Source organism: Acomys minous, assembly GCF_964271855.1.
Source record: "Acomys minous genome assembly, chromosome: 20".
Classification (NCBI taxonomy): domain Eukaryota; kingdom Metazoa; phylum Chordata; class Mammalia; order Rodentia; family Muridae; genus Acomys; species Acomys minous.
Genome location: NC_140502.1, coordinates 11138899 through 11166580, shown reverse-complemented (window position 1 = coordinate 11166580; position 27682 = coordinate 11138899). Strand labels below are relative to the sequence as shown.

At 37.2% G+C, this 27682-nt stretch overlaps 1 protein-coding gene across 1 annotated transcript; it reads left to right on the top strand.

Annotated features, from left to right (window-relative positions):
• Window positions 1–8391: 8391 nt before the first annotated feature.
• LOC311590914 (vomeronasal type-2 receptor 116-like) lies at window positions 8392–18295 on the top strand (the record flags this gene model as incomplete). Its single annotated transcript, XM_084770207.1, has 6 exons — window positions 8392–8565; window positions 8851–9022; window positions 9356–9663; window positions 11103–11237; window positions 13934–14057; window positions 17391–18295. 6 exons carry the CDS (start codon window positions 8392–8394, stop codon window positions 18293–18295), a joined length of 1818 nt encoding a protein of 605 aa, XP_084626333.1.
• Window positions 18296–27682: the final 9387 nt, after the last annotated feature.

Here is a 27682-nt window from a genome sequence, read left to right as displayed (position 1 = left end):
TATATAAATATTCCTTGTCCCATGTTCCATGGGTTATATTTATTTTCTAAAATATTTTATTTCTCTTTTAATTTTCTGTATAAGAGTGTTTAATAATATGAATACAATACGTACAGAGACAAGAATACAGTTTTGAATATCAAGAACTATCTTCAAGATGATTGATAGCTGCCGTTTGGTTGTTTGAGGTAACGGCAGATTTCTCAATAAACAGGCAGTGCTCTTGGGTTTTCTTGATTATATACCAATTGCCCTTAAACATTTGTCTACTGGAGTCATGCTGAGTCCCTTGCACTAATTTTCTCTTCCCACATGTAGGCATTCAAGTATTGTCAAATTTTATTCAGATTCTGAATATTTCAAACTGTTAACATGGAAATAGTGTGTTGGCTTAATGTTTAAGAACATAGACTGCTCCTGTCGGGGATCTAGGTTTGATTTGCAGTAATCATATCACGTATCACAATGGATTCTATCAGCAGTACTAAAACATTTGATCTGCATCAGCACAATGACTCCATGTGTCACACACATATAAATGTAGACAAACAATTTATGCAAAAGGAAATGACTATTTAGACAGGACATTTTTATCAATATAATTGCTGTTGTAATGCTTAATAATTACTTTTAAAAATCTCGTGTGTACAGTACCATAATACTTAGTTGTATTTTCCTTCTTTCAATTTTCTCTTTTTATTGAAATTTTTCCTCACAGTATGTGTATGTGGTCAGTAGAAGGACTGAACCACCACAGTTGCATGATCCTAATGGGTCTGGAAAGGAACCTACCTACTGGCTACAGTGGGTCATGCGTGCACAATTGGGCAGATCTAACCCAGCTTAGCCAGGCTCCACAGCACAACAGGTGTGGGTCCTTGTATGCAGGCAGAGGAGACACTCCCTCCTGGTAAGCTGCATGCTTGGACATAGGTAAGCAGACCCCCATCTGATAACAACCCACCACTCCCAAATGTGTTAAAGGCTAGTTCCTTGCAGACCTTAAAACACACACAAAAGGTGTCAAAAGCTGGATCTTTGAAGAAAAACATGCCAAAGGTGGACTGGAGACAAGTCCTGGGAAGTGTCCTGGGAGTGTCTCCTGCTTTCAGTTACCCTCAGTTTAAAAACCCAGGGGTTGGAAGGTTGGGGGATTACAGTCCCCACTTCTCCCTTCATAGGCCCTTATGTTTCTTTTATCATTAAGCTTAGTGAATTAAAATCTAGTTCTTTGACTCTTGACTGCCTTTATTTTATTCAGGTACAGTTGCTTATCTGGCCTTTCACAAACCAGAGGCACCCTTGCCCTTCTGGGAGGGATGTGGATTTTCTTTGTCTCAACCCCAGCTGAGCCCTGGCTGACCTTCACATCTTTCTTGAACAGAAGGCCTTATATACAAATTAAGGAGTAGTCAATCAGATTCATGGTCATGTCAAATACTAGTGCAATTTAGCACAGGTATATACATCCTAGGCTCAAGAAGTAGATATGATTCCACTGATAGACATATTATATTAAAATAAATAGATAAGGTCCTCAGAAATTTCAGAGACCTACAGAATATGACATTTAAAAATGTTTTCAGTATTTTAAGGATTCTTTGACAACAAGACAGATCAGTTCTAGGCAGCACCGTGTGTACCTCAAAGAAGATCAACATCAAACAACCTTCATATAGGGATAGCTGCAAATATGACAAAGCATCCAGTGAGGAAAACTGACCTAGTTTCTGCTACAGACAGATTCTGTATGGAACTGGAAACATTGGAATGAGGTTGAGTGGACTGACAAACTCTGCCAAGACAGGGTAACCAAGGCCTTAATTGTTCCTGTTTCACAAATATAATGGACCAGAATGTTCAAGATGATGCTCCAACAATACAGTAGGTTTGGCACGGTTGTCCAGGAAACAAACTGCCTCTGTCTTTGTTTTCATTTTGGAAGCTGATAACCTGCACTCCTTATTTACTCAAATAATTACCTTTATTCCTTCTCAAGTCTCTGGTTGGGTTAATGGCTAGATTATTTTAGTTTTACAATTAAACCTTGTTGTTTAGGAATTAAAAATACCTTTTAAAATTGAGATATATATTTTAGATGAAAGGTTGATAGAAAATTATTTAGATACCAAGTTTTAGACTCTCATAGATAGGATAGATAATATTGTCTCCTTCAATTCCCAAATACATATGGACTGGACATTGAAAATGTAAATCTTACCTAATTCTTTCATAAGTGTTCCATGATTATTATTGTATATTAATTTGTTATATAAAGAAAATGAGCCTTTTATTGGACTTTAGGGGGAAATGTTGTAATTATGTCTTTGGGTAGATTGTACAGTTGACCAATGTTTATTCAAGTACTGATATCCTACCCCACTATCTAATTTCAAACCAGACATTTCTTTGTGTTGTTTAAACTAAATATCTCCTTTCTTAATTTTGTGTAAGCATGTCACCATTTGTTCTCTGCATGGTCAATAAAACCCAACTAGCCAATGCTGAGAAATGACATAGAATAGAGTGGGCCATCCTGGTGCAGTGAAGGAAGAAGAAAGAAGAGGAAGAACAAAAGGGATGCAAGTGGAGAGGACCAGGAAGCATGTGGAAGAATGACCTTGACCTAGGTGATGAGGAAAAAGCAAGCACAACGTGGGAAATTTGAATCAGAGGAAGCTACATTCGCTTGGAGATTTAGGATGGAGTAATTACTGCTCAGTTTTGGGCTCAAGACTAACTAAATATATCCTAGTCCCTCTGTGCAGGTATTAGGGTATATAGCTGGTTAAAGAGTAACCACTGATTTTACTAAACTGATATATTAATATTAAATATTAATAACCATTCTCTATATGATTACTAGATCCAATGTTTTCTTAAATATATTGGAATTCCATTGAAGGACACACAAGGTTTATATAGACTTCAGTTTCAAAGGTTATGGTGTAATTAGCAGGAATTGAGGGGAGAGCAGGGGATCAAATAATAATGACCAGAATATCGTGAAATTTTCAGACTTTTCAAAGAGTCTTGTAATAACAATGTGATCTGTGATCTGTGATGTGTGTGTGTGTGTGTGTGTGTGTGTGTGTGTGTGTGTGTGCTTATGTGCACTAATTTTTGTATAAAACATTAGAAGACCTATGAGAACTCAAAATAACTGTAGGAATTAAAGATACAGGTGTTATGTGAAGGCAGTATGTAGAATAATACAGAGGAATATATCATAGTTTTCTTTTCTTTAATTAAACATTTTTACTTTTTACATATACATTTAAATTATTATGTGTATATACAATAAACTACGTAAAGCAGTGAGAACCATGACACAATCAGGAATTACACAAATGTTGCATTCTTAGTGTCTTGACTATTTGTGTTTGACAGCCTTGAAGAAATCCGCTTTCCAATCTTGGTGTGCCTAAATTTCTGAATGTAAATCAGTCTCTATCACATCTTGCCATTATCAATTTAAAACATCTATCTAGACTTAAAAACTTCTTAACCTCTATAATGAATGAGTTAACCAAGAAGCAGAAAGAGTCAAACGGTATACACTCACTTACATCTGCACACTAGCCCAAAGGGCATGTCCCATGAAAGTCTTCATTTGCCAGGAAAGTGGGACAGAAGGGAGGGCATTCTATTGGGACTTTAGGTGAGAGAATCAAGGGAGAATGGGGAAATAGAAGGATCCAGAGGATCCTAGAAACTTACAAGAAGAACATTATGATGGGAGGATCTGGGCCCAGTGGTCCTGCTCAAACTATGATACCAGCCAAAGACAAGACGTGCAGTAAACTTCAAACCCCTACCCAGATCTAGCCAATGGACAGGATGCTCCAAAGTTGAGTGGAAAGTGGGGTCTGACTTTCACAGGAACTCTGGTTCCCCATATTTGACCACATCCTTTGGAATAGGGAGACCTGGTGGCACTCAGAGAAAGGATAGCAGGCTATCAAGAAGAGACATGATACCCTATAAGCATATACAGGGGGAGGAAGTCCCTCTCAGTCACAGTCAGAGGGGATGGGAGTAAGGGAAAAATGGGACGGAGAGAGGAATGGGGGGATACAAGGGATGGGATAAACATTTAAATGTAATATGAATACATTAATAAAAGAAAAATCTTACCTTTTAAACAACTAAGCTTCCCTGTAAAACTAAGCTACCTAGTCCTCAACTCTTTCAGAGACTTGAGAAGGAATAAACTTGATTATCTGAGTATGCCAGGAGTGCAAGTTAGTAGCTTTCCAAATGAGAAGATGACAAAGACAGTTTGTTACCTGAGAAGTCACCTAAAACTCTTTATTATGTTGGATCATCTTCTTCAGCCTTCTGGCCCAATATATATGACAGACATATTTGTGAGGCAAGAACTACTGAGGACTTGCTTACTCTATCTGGGCAGAGTTTGGCCATTGACTCTGCCTGCATCCAAGCTTGCCACTTTTTAGGCAGAATTCTGTCTGTGGTAGAAATTATAAAATTTGCCCAGTGGCTTCTTTACCATATTTTAAGCCATTTCCATAAGGAAGTTCTTTGATGCTCATCATTCTCTTTTATGTAGGCTGGATGTTCACAGGAGTTAACTTGTCTCATTGTCAATGAATGTTTTAAATAATAAAAACATTTTCAAACGCCTGACTTTGTTTATCTCTGAGGTTTTTGAAGACATTATCTAACTATCCTACCTGACCTTTCACTCAAACTTGGTAAGATCAAGTGTAATGCCCGTTTTTACCAGGTTACTATCATAGTTCTTTCGTGACTTGGATATGGCCACACAAAAGTCATGAAGTTAAAAATACGTTATTGTTCTTTGAATCTATTCAATAGTAAGATTCATAAGAGATATGGTTGGCAGAGTTTGAAATGCCACCTAAATATATACTACACGTATGTGACTGTACCATAATAAAATCTATTACATTGTAAATTAATTTAAAAACAAATAATTATTATTACACAAGATTAAACTGGATATCATGGTCAATCTCATGCACTGGAAATTTCGTTTGTCGTTTTGAAAGAGGAATTTGTTCTGTCTTCTTGAAGGACTTCTCCAATCACATTATTCTAGATTCACATCTTAGCCCTCCAGGACAGCTCATCACAGAACCACAGGTTAAATGATGGTTTTGGAACTTACAACAATTACAGAGGAGAGTATATTTCTTAATTGCCTCATCTCAAATGCTAAATAAGGCATGTCACCACTCACACCAAAGACTTGTCTCATTTGTGATGCTTTTCCAGTGGTCTCTTTCATTGCAAGAAGACCATTAGCACACAATCACCAGTATGTGACTGGGAATTGTTATGTACGTTTACATATTAAACCCTTATTCTGAGATACTTAACACAAGACTTTTTTATTGAAACTACTGGAAAGTAAAATGATAAATATCCATTTAGAAAATCAAAACTAATGAGGAAGAAATTGTACAGAAGAAGTTACTGATCTTTGAAAACTGAGTATCTGCCAGGGAAATCATTATTTAGAACTCAAAAATTATTGGTTGCTTGTAAGGCTGATATGTCTTTCTCTTTATTTGAAATTAGGAACACAGGTCTGATGTTGCTCTCTAGATCCTGTTGAACATTTAAATATCAAACTCGAATGTGTAAATAAAATGTGGGTCTGTGACTAAGTCGATGATTTTGGATACAACAAGAATCAGTATATTTCTGTATTGGGCCTGCTTATGAATTTTCAAGACAATAGGTGGAAAGGTTTTGTTAGGACATCATATACATGTCACAGGTGTAGCATAGTCCCCACAGTGTACAGTCTGTGGGCTTCCTTTGTTCTAAACCTGAATGGCCTCCCTCTGACTTAGAATTCGCAATACAATTCCCACTGTGTCCCCATGACCTGGAGCATTGTGAGTCCTACCTAAACCATTACTGCAAGACTCACTGTGGATCTTTGGACTCAATCCACTGACATCATTGCTATTTGTGTTCAAGTAATCAGCTTGATAAGACATTTCAGGGACTAAATTTAAACTAAATGGCTTCCTCCTAGGGATTTTAAAGTTCACAAATATGAGTGATGTCATGGGAATAAAGACTGAATTATCTTCATATGTATTTACCTACCATGTTTATCACCTAAACTGGGGGCTGTGGACATCAGATGTCAAGACCCAGGATATAGAGTTTTCAAAATTCCTGCAGGGGTCAGGAGGAGGGATCATGAATACTCAAGCAGCTCATCCTTTGATTAGAGGAGAAAGATGAAAATACATAAGTGCCCATCTGATATGCTGATTTGCATGGCACTTCACATTCTACATCGTCCAGGGTTGAGGCAGAAGAAATATGTTCACTTTGACTTTCCTTTTCTTGCTCCTGAACATTCCAATTCTCATGGTCAGTTTCATTCATTCCGGATGCTTTTGGAGACTGAGGCAGAATGAAGATAAAGAAAGGAATTTTTTGTTAAGTTGTCCTTTTACTTTGGAACCAGTACAGAGGCCCATGCACCTAGATGATTGGAACAAGCTTCTGAATACGTAGTAAGTGCGTTCATATTTTTCCAGATAATATCATAATAAATATTTCTGGAAGTATATTAGGATGTAGATCAACACAGTGCTCTGAGTTTTTAGTCATGTTCTCACAGCATGCAAACCAAGAAAGAACTTTAAATCTTTGAAAGACCTATTGTGATATTTCCACTTTTCCTTCAATCAGAGAGTGATCAGTTTGTTTCCACTTAGTCTCCCACTTAAAGAGTGGATGCTGAACAAAAAAGGGACTGAACCTTGATCCCGCAAATATATTCCTCTTATTCATAGTTTCCAGCTGCACAATAGCCAGTGATTTATTTCTAAAAGAAGTCCCATGCTAGTTCAATTAGTTATAGCATATATACGTGCAAGTAATGGCCATAGACTATGCTGATAGACCATTCATCGGTGTGTGGTTCCTGGTGCATAGTCTGGGACCAGTGGTGTTTGTGACACACAAAGCAGCTGAGACCATTTATCTAGACACACAGTACTCTATCCAAATCCTTGCATGTGGTCACTCTATGCCTTCTGAAGCTGTGTTGAGAATGAAAAGAGCAGATCTGTCCACAAGAAACTTTCTGTAGGTTCCTGTGGCTCCCTAATTCATTTGTATACCTTTTTAAAACAATGGTTTATATGTATGACCAAGTCATAAATGAGAAAAAGCACAAACTTTGTCCAGATATTTTATTCTGTATACTGCTGTTTCAACATTTAATATTGGCATGTTGACATTTCACTGCAATTTGTGAATGTTCTACCTCTCAGTAGGATTCCAGTGTTGTTACTGTTACCATAAGGGTAGTCAAAAGACATTTTCTAGAAGAAAATGTTGTTATTAGGTATAAGCTGTGTGACTAAATCACATATGCGTGTAAGCAGAAAGCTGATGAATGATACTGGGAATGTGATGTCTGATCTTTATCTCTGCGCTCCGGTCTGTAAATCTCTTGTAGACACACTGGAAGCAAGTATATCCGTGTACATGTAAGGTCAGACTAGATTACAGCAAAGTATGATTTGAAACCAAGGATTCTATTGTCCCTTTGTGGCCCAAATAATCATTGTTCATGGCCATTCCTACACATGAGTACATACATCTTTTACCAAATGTGTTTCTCTTATATGAAATTATTTAAATATAAATCTTTACGAAAAGATTCTCCTCCTGCAATAGATGAACTCAAAGAAAAGACAAAGAAGAGTACGATTTCTAGAAAGGGATATGTAAACTACATTGACCAATAATAAAAATGTATTGTAAGTATAGGAGCCAAATGCCACCCTCGCGAAAGTACACTGTACCCCTATAAATCGTTTCCTTACCACCTTATCCAATGTTGTTAATTTTAAGAGAATACACTGTCCACCCAATGACTTGCACAACACATGTATTGTTTATATTGCTCAATAATTCCACGTTACACACTTGATCAGAAATATTTTTTTTGTCAAGCCATTGGTCCTGCTTTACTTACTAACAGAGCACAAGAAAACAGAGATGGAAACATTTTCTGTGGTAGATGTCAGTAACACATGTTATATATGGAAGAAACACTCTTATGACTGTTTAAATCTTTCACAAGTCTCCAGCTTCAGATGTCATCACAATCTCACAACACAAGACATTTGTTTCACTACTTGGGAATAAAATGCAATACTGTCTAGTACAGGATATGCCTTGTATTGACTACAAATGATTATCTGTAGATCTATGTTCATAATAAACACTCTGTCCTTTTATAGCAAAACAACTAAAAAATACCCATTTGATTTGGCATTGGCCTTTTCCTTGGATGAAGTTAACAGGAACTCTCATCTTTTGCCAAATATTTCTCTACAATTTATAGACCTAGCAAACGGATGTATGACTCTATCAGAAATATATAAATGGTTGAGAGCCGAATTAGAAAATGTGTTTGTTGACCTTTTACCTAATTACCTCTGTGACATGGAACCTTCGTGTAGTGTGTTGCTTACTGGTCCAAACTGGAAAAAAACATCAGCAGCATATCAGACATACTTGTTACAACCTCAGGAGGTGAGATTTTGTTAGGTGGGAAAATTTGAAATCATGTCTCCTTTGGATCAATTCAGAGATGTTAGAAGAGTTTAAGGAGGAGCCTGGCCTCATGATTATGTCAATCTACCTGTTTAAGGGTACTTCTTCTATAGAGATATGATAGGGCTTTGTCAGTTCCTCGTTTCAAATAGAGAGGAGTGAATAAGTAACAACTAATGGGTATCTCTAGAGCATTGTGCAGAAAAAATGTGTATGAAAGTTCTTAGAAATATATGCTGACTCATGCTGCTTCCCATGTCCTAGAGGCTTCACCTCACCTATGGACCTTTCCAGCCAGTCCTGGATGATCGTGAACAATTTCCATATCTGATTCAGATGGCCCCCAAGGACATATCACTTGCCATGGCCATGGTCTCCTTTATACTTTACTTCAGCTGGAACTGGATTGGTCTAGTCATCTCAGACAATGATGTCGGTATCGAATTTCTCTGGTATTTGAGACGAGAGATGGAAAAAAATACAGTCTGCCTTGCCTTTGTGAACATGATCCCAGTCAACATGCAATTATACATGTCAAGAGCTGATGTGTATTACAACCAAATGGTGACATCATCCACAAATGTTGTTATCCTTTATGGTGACATAGATACTACTCTAGCTATGAGCTCAAGAATGTGGGACTCTCTAAGTACGCAGAGAATATGGATCGCCACCTCACAGTGGGATGTCAGTATAAATAAGAGGGACTTTCCCCTTGACTCATTGCATTTAACTTTTGTTTTTGCACACCACCATGCTGATATTTTAGGTTTAAAAAGTTTTTTGCGATCATTGAACCCATTCAAATACTCAGACAAATATCTGGCAAGCCTAGAATGGATGTACTTTACCTGTGATGTCTTCTCATCTAAATTAAAAACACGGAAGAACTGCTCATCCAATACCTCATTGGATTGGCTAACGGAACAGACTTTTGACATGGCTTTTATTGATGGCAGTTATCACATATACAATGCTGTGTATGCTGTGGCCCATGCACTCCATGAGATAGCATTTCTACAGGCAGATGATCGGCCAATGATCTATCACAACCATCTCAACATTAATTGCACTAAGGTACTGTTACTTCTCTTGAAATGTATTTGGTCTCATCAATATCATACTCTTTTAGAGTCTCTCACAGGCCAAATCTGGGTGGAATAGGAAATCTTTTTAAATTAGGAAGATTTATGTACAGTTTCTAGCTAAGGAATGAAATCTAGAGGATAGTGTATATGCAGAATGTGAAGTCACTTGAGATGAGGGCACATTTTTCAATGAAGATCATGGATTTTGATACAGAGAACCTGAATAGTATCACGCTTGCTCTAACACTGGAAATATAATCAATGCTTCTTTAATCAATCCTCTCCTTTATGAGAAGATGATTCCTTGTTCATTACTTGTCAAATATGTTGCCATAATTGCAGAGTATTACAAATTTTCTCTACTGATTCTGCCACCCGCTATAGACACTTGTGTCCTTACTTGTGTTTGTGAGATTAATTACACAGGAATGAAATCTGGAATTCAGTTTAATACATACATCTGTGTTCAGTTGTGCGAATGTATATTTATCACTTATCTGAATGTGTTTGCATTGCTTTGCATCAGTTTGTATAATTGTGTGGCTGTGTATGTATGTTTTTATGTCAGCCTCCCTGTCTTTTCATTTCTTGGTGGAAATGAGCATATGTTTGTCTGTTTATCAACGTCTTTTTGTATAGGTGATTGTGTCTGTATGTATCATCCTGTATGTATTTGTCAAGTTAATATGTTTACAGGTGCCTCTGGTGTGTGTGTGTGTGTGTGTGTGTGTGTGTGTGTGTGTGTGTGTGTGTGCATGTGTGTTTGGGTGTGTGTGTGTGCATGGATGTGTTGTGTTTCCCTTTATTTGCCTGCATGAATGTGCATCTGTGTTCCAGTCTATGTGTATCTCTGTGTGTTTGGTGTTGTTATTCTATCTGCCTTTCCATGTGCCTTTGTATGTAAATATGAATTTATCAGTATTTCAGTGTCACTCAGTGAAATTGTCTTTATTTGTGTATAGCTTGCTTGTGTACATGTCAGGCAATGCATGTGAGTGCTTGTGTATGTGTTTTGCATGTTTCTACATCTGTGTGTCAGTGCGAAGGCCCTACTGCTAATGTCTGTCTGTCTGTGTATCATGGTATGTTTATTTGTGTGTCTGGGAATTTGTTTGTATGTTTGTGCAAAAGAGTGTGCCACTGTATTATGTGTATATCCCTGAATCTTTGTGAACATTTTTGGGTTTAGATGTTTGCTCGTGTGTGTTGTATATCTATGTTTTGTTTTACAAGTATGTCTAATTGCTTGGTAGACTCTAAAAGAAATAAAATTCTGGGAATAATACAATAATTTTATTTATCAAGTTGCTTTCATTGACATTTCACCCCTGGGCATTTTTACTAAAATTTCCTTTTGGAAGAAATCAGAATATATTTTCCGACTTCAAGTAAGGAAATACACATTATAGTGTGCTGCCTGACTTTCAGCTGCCCTCTTTAGTGAGGAAGAGCCACTTCACTAATCCTGTTGGTGACAGAGTGAATGTGAACCAGAGAGAAAAACTGGGAGAGGAATATGACATTTTCCATATTTCAAAATTGCAACACAGTCTTCGACTTAAAGTGAAGATGGGAAGCTTTAGCCCATACTTTCCACATGGTCAACAGCTCCATTTATCAGTAGCTGCAATGGAGTGGGCCACAGGAGATAAAAAGTTGGGTTGAACTGACTGTGCTGATTTAGCTCCAACAGCACTAAACACTGTTAAGTGTGCACATTGTAACAGTGAAATGAAATAGATTGTGAAACAAGAAAACAATTGGGGGGACCTATATTATTTTTCTTTTTCTCAGTTATTAAGGTGACAGTTTTATTAATCCTTGACAAATTCAGACATGTGCACTATGTACTGTAGTCATATCAGAGCCTGTGTCTGATTTTAGTACTAATATGAAACAGTTCATCACCTCTATTTGATATTATTTCCAATAAAGTAAGCAAAATTGTTTTGATAACATTCTTCTTACCACACAGCGGATTTCTTCTCGGATATTTGAACTCTGGCACAAATGTTGAAATGACAGAGGCTAATTGTAAAAAATGAGTAAAATAAACATATGCAAATAATTAATTTTTAAATACTTTGTTATTTAGGTATACAGTGTTTTGGTGACATGTACACTTGCTCCCAAGAACCAGGCACCAGATGTTGTTCTACAGATGGTTGTGAACAACCATATGGTTGCTGGGAATTGAACTCAGGGCCTTTGGAAGAGCAGGCAATGCTCTTAAACTCTGAGCCATCTCTCCAGGCCAAATCATTAAATTTCATTGTTATACTGTCTAACTTTTTTACAAAAGTCCTAAAATTTAAAAACTCCTAATCATGAATTAACATTTTCAGGAACCCTGTAGATATTCTATAAATTATAACATTGTTTTTCCTTTCTTTCTCTTTTACTTTTATGTCATTTTATGTGTGCTACCTTCATAGATATTTGTGCAACACTGGCACAAGTGGTGCAGATGGATGCCAAAAAGAGATGCAGATCCTTCGAAGCTTAAAACAGTTGATAGTCAGGACTTTGGGTTCTAAAAATCAAATTTGGATATTGCTAGTGAGCAATAAATATTATTGAAAATGGTTCATGTTTTAATCCTTCGATGATGCATTTACAAGAAATTGCTCAATTGATGAACCATGCTTGTTACACTTAACTATGGCATAGTTCTTTTTAACTAATAAAAGGCTGTCTATTTTTCTTCTATGCAGGGGAAGGATTGATAGTAATAAAAATTTGGCTTTCATAAAAGAAATTTCTTGTTATGGCTCTTATATGGGTGGTTTCAGGGATCTTAGTTGCAAATTTCATTCCATTTTAAAAAAGATAACTACAGGAAAGATAATTACAAGTTTTATCTGAAGTTATATATCAGGTTGATAAGATAAAATAAAATGTATAGTAAATGATTCTTCTAAGAGTGATGATAAAAGGCTTTCTAAGGGAAAAGAACATGTAAGCTGAAGGTGTAGCTACTGAACTACATATCCATTCAGTGGGAAGAAGTGAAGTTTCATATTTCTTAACTACACGTCAGCTCAACCTTACATGAGCATCCACTGGAGGAGTACGCAGGAGTGAAATAATACAAGCAGTGTTCTGCTTCTAATTTTGCATATTTCATTGAAGAAACAAACAAACATAATCATAACGATATTGAATAAACATGACTCCAAATGTTAGAGTTATACATGTAAATGAGAGTGTGTTCCATGACAAATTGTTAACAAACTAAAATATGATTATAAGAGTATTCTGAAAAAATGAAGAAAGACAGATATGACCTCTGGGAACATACAATGAGATATTAAAACTTGCATACAATAAGCCACTGAGTGACTATGGGACAAAGGACTTCAATAAAGATAAAAAATAAAATCTAACTAAAATAGATACAGAAAATCAAAATAAATAAAATTAAAACAACAGTATAAGGCCACACAAAGAGAATACTTCATAATGAATATAGCTTGTCAATTCTTGAAGACCAGGCATAAAATTTTGAAAATTCAAAGTATGACGAAGATAAACCAACAAGGAGAATAAAAATGATAGGAGATCAAAGGGATATGATGACAAGCTCAAATTAATATACCATTAGCACAAGAGGAGAGAAAGGAAACACTAAAGGGATCTACATTGTATCCAGTAAAATGTGCTTTGCATTCCCAAAGTACAACAGTTTTTGTGGTCATCTACATACAATATTCATTTAAATACCAAAGTCCGATCATCAAAAAAAAAAAACCAAAACCAACTAGCCTTGGCATATTTTGTTTACATTTGTTTTGTAACAGAGCAGAGAAATACAAGCTTAAAGAGAGAAGCTCCATTAATATAAAGGTCCCTTATGGATATCAGCCGATTCCACTATGGACATTCTTAGAGGAGAGTAACAGTGGTGTATATGAAAAACTTAGAGACATAGCTGCCAACCCCGGTTAATCTATCCAGTATATTTATCCCCCATAAAAGAATGAACCAGACCAAAATTCAATAATAAACAGTTACAGAAATTCATGCCCACCTGTATATGTAAAATATTGAATAAAATTGTTTTTAAAAAGAATCAATTCACTACTTCATCAATTAGTTTTCATCTTTTAATATACTTTGCATTAAGTATACTAAGCACTAAGGGACATGTGCCACCTCAGTTCTTGTATATAAAATAAGCTTATTCATATCACAATAACATAATGTATAGGAAAGATTCAGTAAAACTTCTGATGTCAGTCTGTGTCTACTTTTCTCAGATGCTTCCTTCTGTGTGCAGTGATAACTGTGGTCCTGGATTCAGAAAATTCTCAAAGGAAGGAATGGCAGCCTGCTGTTTTGAATGCATCCCATGCCCAGAGAATGAAATTTCTAATGAGACAAGTGAGCATTTGCTATTGTGCTAAATTCTTTATGTGCATTATCCTCTCCCAAGCTCACTGACATTACAGAGCTGTCTAAAAAGCAACTGCACAAATAAAATGGGTCATTTTTCTAAGTTTGTCTTTCCAGGAATACAATTATTAATATTTCTTCAACAACAACCAACTCTTATGACTTTATCCTCACTGAATCTTATGAATTCATGGAGGATCACATTTTTTCTAAGAAAGAGTTTTGATAATTAAACTGCAGTGTGAGTGAATTTTATACACACTATTTTCTTAATAACTAATCTCATCTAAGAAGTCATGTAGATTAAATTCCAATCATATCATTGAAAATATTATGTTCTCTTTGCATGTATGTATGCATCCCTATGTGACTTTGTGCACACCATTTATGTACAGGAGGCCATGGAGAACAAAAGAGGACATCAGACCCGATGAGCTATGTCATTCTAGAGTTGGTAACCAAATCCAAGTACTCTGTAATATTAATAAAGAGGGAAATTTTCATTTGTAAAATTTAAGAAACTGCTAAGTATAAGACAGAAGATTTTGTGTAATATCCAAGGGTCTATTTTCATATGTTCAATGTAACTCATATCTAAGAACATGGGGCTAAGTGGTCATTCATCATGAGGCAAATATGATAAACCTTTTAATTATATATATATCACTCATCTACTAATCATATAATTTAAAAGGTTAGAGTGGTTTTGTACTGAAATCAAGTACTAAAAGATATTAAAATGGCATTCCTCCTACTCAGCTCCTATTATTCAAATGATTATTTATTTAGGGTTGGAAAATGCAAATGACCAATAGATATTTTCCTCTATGTAATGAATTTCAATTTCTCTAAGGATATATATGGCCATTGAGATGATTTAGCAGTTAAATCTCTTGCTACTAAGACTGATGACCTGATTTCATCCCCAGGACTCATGTATAAAAAAATAGATTAACAGCTCCTAGAAGATGTCTTCTGACATCCATGCATTGCTCCATACGTTATCCTCCAATATAATTAAACTAATTGTAATGACATTGTTATCTATGTGAACGTAAAAAAGATTAAAGGGTATTTACATAAATGAAAACATAAAAGGTACACAAATATTATTTTTATTTTAATTATGTTATATATGTTGGGTGGCTGCATACATGTACACGAGTGTTAATTCAGGTGGGAGGAAACGAATACCCCTGTGGAGATGTGCACTCGTGTTCTCTGAAAACCAGTACATTCTCTTAACAGCTGAGCAAAGCACCTAGGATTTCATACAAATTATCTAATTGCAACTGTTCATATATGAATTGCTGTACATGAATAGAATAAACTCCCTAGAAGCATATGATCCTCTCTGCAGTTGTCCAGTGATTCCATGCAATTGCAATCACATTTACCACAGTTGCCATGGTAGGAACGACAGCTTATGAGTGCAGCACTATAGTTTACACCATTAATCTTTGTTACCACACTTGAGGATTCTTGTGTTATCCTGCTTATACTTTAAAAAAATCTATTTCACCCTTGAGTTCACTCAGAGTCTGGGTCTCATGGAAGTTGAAACTAGGGAAGGAGGAAGGGGCTGAATGATTCCAAACAAAACAGAATCAAGAAGAAGGGCTGTTCAGTGCTCAGTGTGATCAGGTTTCTACTTACAGTGTTAATGTTAGTGCTTCTCATGAACAAGTATCATGATTTCTGTGTCCCTAGTGACAGAGGAGCACACATGTGAGAGAATATTTATGTAATTGTCTACAATTTTCAAACATTAACATTATATTCATATATGTTTTACCACTCACTTTGGCCCTCCTATTTACCCAATATAACTCAAGTTAATATCAAACTCATAAACTATTTGGTTACTTTTAGATGTACTCACACACACACACACACACACATACACACACACAAACACACACAAAACACATACACCCACAACCACACACACACCCTATTACTTCGATCTAATACTGTTTTTATGTCAATCTGTTTGGGATGGTGAGCTGAAACTATTACATCTATAATAGGTCTGGTCCCAGTAGAAGACAGACTTTCCCTCTGTCACAGAGATAGCATTTCTAAAACAGTCGACCACCTCAGGAGGCACTGAATGTATGGGATTGGTGAATTTTTATTTTTTTAATTTCTTTAATTAATTTATTCAGGTTGTATCTAAATTGTCATCCCACCCCTTGTATCCTATGTTCCTCCTTCCCTCCTGCTTTCATCCTAGTTCCCTCCCCTATGTCTGTGAGTGAGAGGGACCTCCTCCCCCACTATATGGTCATAGGCTATGAAGTCTCATCTTGGTAGTCTGCTCATCCTTTCTCTAAGTGCCACCAGGCCTCCCCACCATGGGGAAGTGGTCAATATGGGACACCACAGTTCATGGAAGTGTCAGTCCCATCGTTCCACTCAACTGTGGAGAATGTCTTGTTCATTAGCTAGATCTGAGTAGAGTTTCTATGTTTATTTCATGTATTGCCTTGGTTGTTGCAATAGTTTGAGCAGAAGCCCTGGGACCAGATCTGTCTGTCCTAATGTCCTCGCATCTGTCTCAGTCTCCTGGTAAGTGAAGACTATCATGGGACATGCCTTTTGAGCTAGTGTCCAATTATAAGTGAGTATATACCATGTGAGTCTTTCTGCTTCTTGGTTAACTCACTCAGTATGCCATCCATTTGTCCACAGATTTCATGGTTTCCTTGTTTGTAATAGCTGAGTAGTATTCCATAGTGTAAATGTATAAATGTACCAGTTTCCTCATCTATTCTTCAACTGAGGGACATTTAGGTTGTTTCCATTTGTTAATGTTATATGTACTTACACACACATGCACACACACAAACACACACACAAACACATACACACAACCATGCATACAACCTACTACTTCCATCTAATGTTGCTTCTATGTGTTGTGTTGGTGCTGGTGAACTGAATATCTAACACCAAGCACAGAGGTTTCCTTATGTCATAGAGGCAGCATTCCTAAAACAATAAACCACCTCAGGAGGCACTAAATATATGAGATTGGTGATTTTAAAACAAAATCAGCTACAGTGTGGTTAATGAATTTTCCTTCTGGAATTCAACAGCATAAGTTGTTTCATCATATCACCGAAAATGAGGGACAGAGAAATGATTCTCTGACTTTGTATCCCATAAAGAAAATGAGCATTATAAAATGGAAGCATAATAGTGTAGCAATTTTCTTCATTATATTCTCAGCATAAATATAGGTATTGCAATGCTGTTCTAATAAACTCTCAATAAAATACGACCACATCACTAACAAAACATTCCTTTCTCAATCAGATGTGGATAAGTGTGTGAAGTGCCCAGAGGACCAGTATGCCAACCCAGAGCAAAACCACTGTAGGCACAAAGTGGTGGTCTTTCTAAGCTATGAAGATCCATTAGGTATGGCTCTTGCCTTAATAGCCTTGTGCTTCTCTACATTAACTGCTGTGGTCTTTGGAGTCTTTGTGAAGCACCATGGCACTCCGGTTGTGAAGGCCAATAACAGAACCCTCAGCTACCTCTTACTTATGTCACTCCTGTTCTGTTTCCTCTGTTCCTTGCTCTTCCTGGGCCATCCGAACTCAGCCACCTGCATCCTGCAGCAAATCACATTTGGTATTGCATTCACCGTGGCCATTTCCACAGTTCTAGCTAAAACAATCACTGTAGTTCTGGCTTTTAAACTCACAGTCCCCAGAAGAAGGATGAAGTATGTCCTAATATCAGGGGTACCTAACTACATCATTCCCATCTGCTCCCTATTCCAAGTAATTCTGTGTGCAATTTGGCTAGGATCTTCCCCTCCATTTGTGGATATTGATGCACACTCTGAGCATGGCCATATCATCATTGTGTGCAACAAGGGCTCAGTGACTGCATTCTACTGTGTCCTGGGATACTTGTCCTGCCTGGCTCTAGGAAGCTTCACTGTGGCTTTCTTGGCCAGAAACCTACCTGACACATTCAATGAAGCCAAGTACTTGACATTCAGCATGCTGGTGTTCTGCAGTGTTTGGGTCACCTTCATCCCTGTATATCACAGCACCAAGGGCAAGGTCATGGTTGCTATGGAGATCTTCTCCATCTTGGCTTCCAGTGCAGGGATGCTTGGATGCATCTTTGTTCCTAAGGTCTACATAATTTTGTTAAGACCACACAGAAATTCTGTTCGAAAGATCAGGGAGAAATCTTATTCGTAAACAAATGGTTCATGAGTTTCAATGTAATGTTTCTGCATAACCACCAAATACTGGGGTGAATGAAATACAAGATCTACCTGCTTTTAGAATGACTCTCACTGTTTCCCATAAAGATATTGGATAGCAGTATCATGATGTTTACTCTTTCTGCTATTGTTTATATTTTCCATATAAACTTGGATCCTTCCCCTATTTCACAATTTTGGGGAAAAAATTCAGTGTGCAACTATAATTTACTGCTTTAAAATACAATAAAATTAAACATTAAGTAAAAGTTCTAGCTTTAGTATTTTGATGAATAACCATGACTTTTGTGACAATTCAGTGGTCAGAATAAAACACATCATACTTTACTAAAGTGAACTGTAGTTTGAAGATGAAGTTAATAAAATGTTTTCCTTGCTGTGGGAAGGAAAGACACCTTAATGTTATTCTAGGAATTAGAGAAATGTAACATAGAAGTGAGAGAAATATTGTGAAAAGAGACAGATAGAATATTTAAAAAGAGGTATTGATGACACTGTCCTTATTAGTATGCCTTGTGCTTCGAGAGGACCTAATTAAATTTCCAGTGTAAGCTTTAAAACTGATACTCCCAACCTCCTGTAACAGTAGCTCCAAAGCACATGAGATGCCCTGAACTCACATGTCCATGCAAAAACACAAATACACACACACACACACACACGTAAAATTACATAATTATTTAAAAGATAAAATGATATTACAAAGGCTCTGTACTAGGAGTTTGCTTTTCAGGATTATAAGACCTACAAACGAAGGATGAGATGTGAGAAAAGATGACTGGATCTCTCTTCATACATCTGATACAAAAACATTCACCATTACATTTATGAGAGACCCAGTAAAACATTTACACAAGAAGAATAGCTTGTTTAAATGATCTCTTATAGTATGTGCAAATTGTAGATGCACTGACCTTCAAATTTCATGCATTTTTCACATGATCTCAATATTTTGTTATTACACTAGAAACTACCATGATGGGCTTTTTGTATCAGTATCCCTGGGGCAATGTTATGTAACCTACTATTGCAAAAGGATTCTAAGATATATTTATATTTTTACTATAGTTATGGCTTGTTGGCTAAGAGCACTTGACAGTCTTGCAGATGGCCCAACTCATTTACCTGAACCTACATCAAGTGGCTCATAACCACTTGCAATTCCACTTCCAAGACATCTAATACCCTCTTCTGGACTCCACAGATACATGAATACATGTGTTACATATGGATACACTGAGGCACACATATATACACAGAAAATAATAGTATAAATATGTTTATATTCATATTACTAAGTAAAAAGTAGCTTAAATGGAGTTACACGAAATGGTAAGGGACACAATGGCTCTTCCACACAAGAGGTCAGTGACAGGTAAAGATTATTTTTTGTGGTGTTGGTCCATGGGATCTCATGGGCTTACCTAAATGTTATACCTATTGCCATTGCTCTTGATTTCCACTCAGAATTTGAAATTGAGACTCTTATCTCTTGAGTAAATGGAGAAAGAAATCAAATTAGTGCTGGCCTGGGAGCTCAGCATTCTTGGAAAACATACACGGTGCCAGAAGGTATACATGTGGGAGAGAAAAGGTGTACAATAATTTCACCCAGGTGATAACCTGTGATCCATCATAATGTCTGGCCTGGCAAGAGATGCTCACTGCTGCAAGAGTAACATGAATGCTATGGGAGTAATCATCCAGCTTTTGTTTGTACTTAAAGCCCACAACATGAGTTAGGTCATTGGGGCAAAATGGTGAAAGAGGACCTTTTATTCAGTCTAAGTAACAGTGTGACCAACACCCTCTGGAAATAAGTTTATAGAATTCTCAAAAGGCTAAAAGTGAAACTGCTATAGGATCTAGCATGTGCCCAAATAACTCTGTATGCTATGACAGACACCAACACATCACTGTTGTATTTTCTAAGAAGTTGACTCGGTGTCAATGTGTGTCACTGTTGAATGGATGGATAGATAATGAAAATACGCCATATACAAACACAATGGGAATCTGTGTAATACTAATAAAAACTAATTTTTGTAAAAATGATTTGATCTGGAAATATTTATATGGGTAAGTTAACTCACACTCAGATAAGCTAAAATTCAAATATTTTTTTTGTTTTGTTTTTTGTTTTTTTGTTTTTCGAGACAGGGTTTCTCTCTGTAGCCTTGACCATCTTGGACTCACTTTGTAGACCAGGCTGGCCACGATCTCACAGCGTTCCACCTGCCTGTGCCTCCTGAGTGCTGGGATTAAAGGCATGTGCCACCACGACTGGCTTTAGTTCAAATGTTTTAACTAAGTTTTGCACCATAGGTGAGTAATGTTGATCCAAGAAGCCATAGGTTTCTAAGAAAAAAACCTAACGGAAGGTTTTGTAAATTGTAATTTAAAAACAGGCATCTAAGTAAAAACCGCAATGTCAACCTTAATTTGACTTGATAGACAGGGAACCCTCACAACCTTCCAAAAGAAAAGTATATTACCACTGTTCTTAGTCACCCATTAGAAACATATGATGAGCCCCTATGGCTGAAGTCCTCATGAATAAAGACACAGAAATTAAGCTGGAACTGATCTGGAAGATTCCTCCATACTGGTTTATGTTTATGGCTGATGGAGAAGAAAGGTCATCCATCTAGTTATCCAGATGTAGGTACAGCAGTGACATGAAAGGGAAGAAGTGGAATGGATGTTTGGGTGGCAATCAACCATCTCTGATAAGATTTTATGCCTGCTCCATGAAAGTACATACACACGTTATAAAAACCTGGTCAAAACATGTATGGCTTGTGAGGTCACAAGCTCAAGGGAAGAATTTCCACTAATCTACTGACAAATGGACAGGCAGTCGTTCAGCCTTCTGCATGTTTATTCTTATGTCCATTGACATTTATTTTAAACTTGATTTCTTTTTGGTATTTACTGCCTCTACCTCCCTTCTCCACTTCAAACACTGGTGACATGCCAAAAATACATACGAGAGAAAGAAATTTATTGGAGAAATGTATGTAAACCTGTCTGCTTCTCTTCCTGGTTTAAAGTTGATGGAAGCATCTTGCTTTCTCTCTGGGAGCACCATCCTCCAAGGACTCCTCTTTGAGTCCTCTTGCTCTATGTCAGCTTCAAGATGCCATCATTTCTCCATTGGTCGATTTTCTTTAAACTGCCACACATTTTCCCTCTCAATCCTCTCCAATCCCTCTCTCTCTCTCTCTCTCTCTCTTTCTCTTGCTCTCTCTCTTTCCCCTATTTGTACTTCTCATAGTCCTCAGAATTCAACTAACTGCACATGACAAAGACCATGTCCTACAGAAGGCAATCATCACCTATGGACAAACTAAATCCCATACTAAGACCTTAAACTTGAGATTAAAACAAATACACCTTTACATAACTTACCTGATCTACAAATTTCTGACAAAGAGTGGGATTATTTTTCATTCCCTGTGGCAAAACGTTCCACTGATACTTTGATAATGTCTCTGAAAGGTAACTGAAGGTATGCTAAATACAAATGTCTGAGAATCTTCAGGATGCAATTCAATAGTGAGAACACAATGTTCTAGATTTATAAAAATAATACAATAGTCTTTGGGACTAGCAACAGGAGAAAGAAGACCAGCTTGAACGGCCCCCATATGAGGCATATTCCTATTTACAGTTCTTTTTTTTTAATTTTTTAATTAATTTATTCATATTACATCTCAATGGTTATCCCATCCCTTGTATCGTTCCATTCCTCACTCGTCCCATTTTCTCCTTACTCCCCTCCCCTGTGACTGTGACTGAGGGAGACTTCTCCCCCTTTATATCCTCATAGGGTATCAAGTCTCTTCTTGGCACTCAGAGGAAGGGTAGCAGGCTATCTACAGTTCTTAAATCTTATAAAAAATCTCCATCTCCCTGATTTGTCTGCTCCAGTATCTAGTATTCCTTAAACATCATTCCCTTCTTAATTTTATGGTTTTTAGAGGTCTCTACTTAGGTATCTCCTGAGACCAAGGTATTACTTCCATGAAACCAAATCCCTCTTTGCCTCTATCTTCCTTTAAAATTGGATTAGGCAGCTGAACAAAGGGAAGCCACAGAAGCTGAGCCACCCGCTGATTCTTGTGCAATTGTACAGTCTCCTTTAAAGACCTAATCAAAATCTTTATTTCTCCCTGGAAGTCAGAGTCAATTACTTCTGGGAACACTTCAATTCTTTTTTTTATAATTTGAACTTCTTGCAGTTATAAGGCCAAAGGTACCTAAAGGTAATTGCCCAGTAAATCTTGTCCCTATTAACTATATCCCCCATAAAGAGAAAGCAGATAATCCTTATCTACTGTAAGATCTAATCCTGCACTTCCTGATGTTGCTCTTTGCAAGACTAAGATGTTCAATTCAAGGGCCAAAGTATCCGAGCTACTTTGTTTCTCCTCTTTGTGCTCTCTTTCTAATTAGAGGCTAGGAGCTGGCCCTTCATCCCGTTTTTTTGCTTCCCCATCTGTAAGTGGTGTCCCTTCGTTGTGAAACTTTGATTTACACTCATATTTCCAATGCTTTCCTTCCTTACACTAAGGACATAACCCTGGAGACTTATTCATCTTTTGAAGGTCTGTTTTCCTTGTAGCAGTCACCAGTAACCACAAGACCACAAGAAAAAAAAAATGAAATTTTCTAGTTGTTACCTCCTTGTAGGTTTTGATGGCACAAAAATGTTTCCATTATAAACCTACACTGTAGGCTATCCCCTGGACCTAGCGCTGGCTGAGGAATTCACACTCCCTGTTTTTCTAATTAGTTCCTGGCAGAGAGTATAGGCATTTTTCATGTAAGTTGTTTTAATATTATCTGGTCTCTCAGAGGGAGGAAAAAAACTTTGTAGCATCTCTTCTAGCCTGGCTCTTAGTGGAGCAGCCTCCTCCTCAGAGGATGCTTCCTCTACAAAGAACTGCATTTCATGTTTGTCTAATAACAGATCTCTAATATTTACCCACAAGGAAAATGTCTGTGCTGGTCTCTGACTTGCACCATGAGCTTCATAGTATCTCCTCCATTATTTTCTTACTCTTTTTCAGTTCTCTAAAGGCGGGCTTTCTTCCCACGGGAATGAGGAGCTCACTTCTAACAAAAAGTCATAATATTATGACAACTTCTTTTTTTGTGGTTTTTATTCCTCTACCTTCAGACATATGACTTAAAACTGCCAAGAACATAACTCTCTTCTAGGACTGAGATCGCCCTATGGTTCTTACCTACTTGCCCTGTTGGCTCAGCCTGTCCTTTGCTGAGGAGTCTGCAGCACTCTATGGGGAGGTCTTTATATCTGTTTGAAAAAATATGTAAAAAGAGGAGAGATAACCTTGCTCCAAGCCCTTCAAATCGGGCACCACCTGCCGTGGACAGGCTCAATCAGGGGTAGGTCCCTGGGAATGGGGGTTCTAGAAGCATCGGTGAACAGAGTTAGGTGTGGCAAACAGACACACACATACAGATGAGTTTTGCATCTGAGAGTACTTTGCAGCTCGCAGTCTAAGCTGTTAAACATACATTTCAAAAGTGAGGAGAGTGTGGTTACATTTTCCCACAGAGCAGATTCAAGTATACACAGTTCAGGTACAGAATGCAAAGTTATTGTGTTGTCATATTTGGAATTGCAAAGTTGAATGAAACAGTACCAGGTACAGAACACACAGCAACAGACGTCATCATTTCTAAGTTATTGGCTTGATATCAATATGTATGTGTTCCCTTATTCCAGGGTCAGTGTTCTCTCCCTTACAAAACTTGTGCCCAGCACCAGTGTGCCAAGACTGTTTTTCCTTTTCTATTAGTTCCCTCTTCTGATATCTGAGTACCACTACCTGGAATCTTTTGAAATACTCCACTTCTTTGTAGACCATAGCATAACTTATTAAATAATGATTAATTTCTAGCCATGTTTCTTTTAAAAGTGGAAGTAAAGCAGGACTACTCTGGACTTGGACAGTTCAGGGTCATCTCCTAGTGACCATGGTTATGTCTGAGATTCCTACTTTGGGAGTGAAATGTAGTTAAAACTAAAGAATAAAGAATATATCAAAACACAATGAAAGAAATTTAACAGCAGCTTTACTCCCAGCAGAAAATCAACCCTAGTCCAGGAGCTTCTTGCATTTTCGGGGGTCTTAGCATCAGCCCTGCATGGTATTTGTCACTCAGATTCCACTAGAGGGGTGGCAAAGCCTAACTCCCTGACTTCCATCCCAGGACTCATACTGCACAAAGAGAGGACTACTTAACTAAGTCCATGAAGAAGCAAACATGCATACACACTACATAAATAAATAAATAAATAAATAAATAAATGTAAAATATTTGTATTATTAAGTGTTGAGCAAACACAAGCAAATGATTGTTCTAAAGATGATTAAATGAACAACTGAATGTAATCTTACCCTCTTTCACCTCTCTCATTAGTCACCTTCATCTCTTAGTTTTGTTTGCATATCCTCAAATTCTAATCATCCATCCATCATCTAAAAATGAGAGAATAAAACTCAACAATTTGAAGAACAATGTATTTCATTGTATAAATTCTTTACTTAACCCAGATTTGAAATATAAATATGGTTAGATGGGGATGAGAAGATGGCACACTTTATAAGAGCACTGAGAGGACTTCTATAGGTCCTGAGGTCAATTTCTACCAAGTGCATGGTGGCTTACAACCATCTGCAATGAGATCCTGGTGCCCTCTTCTTGTCTGCAGGCAGGCATGTAAGGAGTACATTGTATACATAATAAATAAACAACTCTTCAAGAAAATCTGATTATATTTAGAAGAGACAGGTGGGATTTGGTTTAAAGGGACATCACCAATAAATATCTGTGGAGATGGCTATCACTCTGGATTTCACCTGGAGTCCAGAAGACACAAAGGATTACAGAGGGGAGGTGAGTAAAATTAGGAAATTTCTTCTTCACTTATCGCTCAATGCCAAGTCAGAGGAAAATGACATCATGGTGACTCAAACTAAGACAACCTACCAACAGGGGACATGTTGACAGAAGAGGAAAACCTCTGTATAGACTAGATTCTTAGTAGTGAGTGGGGAACAGAAACAAACCCCAAAATACTTTGAACCAAAATTTACCCTGGCTTCAAGATGTGAGGTGTTACAGAGTGAACAGAAATTGAGGGAATGTCCAAGTAATTCATATCAACACCATGCAAGAGAGCCAACCTCTGACACTATTATCAATAGTTGTGTTTTTAGAGGCTCAACGAAAAAAATGAATTGAAATGAATGTTGAGAATACATTGAAATGTGGCAGAGCACACAGTTTGTGGAAAAGTGGAAGGAGAGAAGGCCTTGGAGGGAACACTAGCTCCAGAAGAAGACCAACAACGCCAAATGGTATGTGCCAAAGTGGGTTTGATGAGACTGAAATATCAACCAGAGGCCATGTAGGGACTGAGTTTAAGCTTGAAAATGCCTGAAGGTATTGGGATATGGGTGATAGCCAGGTTGTGGTGGCACACGCCTTTAATCCCAGCAATTGGGAGGCAGATCCATGCAGATCTCAGTGATTTCGAGGCCAGCCTGGTCTACAAAGGACATCAAGGGATACACATAGACAAATTATGTCTCCAAAAAAAAACTTTTAAAAGGCCACTATTTAGAATAATACAGAAGAAAATACCACAGTTATTTCACAAATTGAGCAAACACACACTAACAAATGACATAGATTCAAAACGAAGATTTTGAACTGAGGAATGAAATCAGTAGTAAGATTAAAACTAGATATGGATGACAGACAGATAAATGCTTGTTAGGTACCTGACATGTGTGAGTGACTGTAAGGTATCCGACTACATTGTAAGAATTTTTAAATAAATAATTAGTCTTACACACTAAAACTAGATACCATGCTCCACATCACGTAGTGGAGATTTCACTTGCCTGCTTAAAGATGATTTTTTCTGTCTGTCTAGGAAAGCCTTCTCTGGTGACTTTCCTTTCTATTCGTGTTCTAGCACTCCAGGAGAGCTTATCACAGAACCACAGGTCTTGTATAAGTTAAATGATGTTTCTTAACTATACAAGACACAGAAAAAAAAACAAACCTTGTCTTCTCATCTTGAATGCTAAATAATCTATATCAACAGACAAACCTGACAATTTTCTGCATGAGTCCTGCTTTTCTTGAACTCCATATGCATTTCAAGAAGCCCATGAGCATAAATTCATCAGTAGATGAATAGAAAAATTACAGAAGAGTTGACAGATTAAATAAAATGTTGCTTCCTAATTGTTATTTGCTCTGAGACACTCAAGACAATACTTCTTCACTGCCATGACATGTAAAATGAAAAATGGAGTTTAGGGAATCAAAAAAAAGTAGAAGAAATGGTTCAGCCCACAGTATTGAATTAGAAAATGGAGAATCTGGGAGGGAGACAGTGATTTAAACTCAAATATTTGGCTTACATTCTCATGAAGAAGGATTGGTTGGGTGTAGGACTGCTTGCTATTTATTAGGATTTAAAACAAGGTACACAGATCTGATGTTCTCTCTAGATCTTGCTGAACCTTTAAATATCAACCTTTAATTTGTAAACAAGATAGATGATTTTGGATATAGCAATACTAAGTAGATTTCTGTATTGGACCTGTTTATTGATTTTCAAGTCAATGGAAGCAAAAGCTTTGTTTGGATAATCTGTATCAGTAAAAAGTTTAGAATGGTCCCCATATGCTTGCTTTTCGAGTCTCAATTGCTTTAAATGTGTAAATCTCTCTCTGCCTTGGGTTTTACAATGCAATTCCCAATGTGTCCCCATAAATTGGAGTGTTGTGAGTCCTTCCTTAACCATTTCTGTATGTTTCCATGTTGATCATCTGAGAGAATACACTGAGATCATTTTTATTTTCCTCACATAATCATTTTGTTTGGACATTCAAAGGAACAAATTTGAACAAAAGAATTTTCTCCCAGGGGCTTTAAATTTTAAAACATATGTGAGTTCATTGAACATTTACCTGAACTATTCACATATTTATTTACCTACCCATGCTTTTCCTCGACTCTGGATATCGGTTGCACCCCAGGGAAGAGAGTGTTAAAAATTCCTCCAGCAATCAGCATCAATGTGGAAAACAATGAAACAAGGACATACAGCTAGAGTCTCTTTGACGAGAGAAATAAAAGCAGGTCAAAAAACATAGGTGCTCATTTCATGTGTGGATGGCAGTTCAGATTCCACATTGCCCAGGTTTAAGGCAGGACAAGTATGTGTGCTTGGATTTTCCATTTCTTGCTACTGAACGTCCCCCTTCTCCTGGCCAGTTTCATTCATCCCCGGTGCTATTGGAGA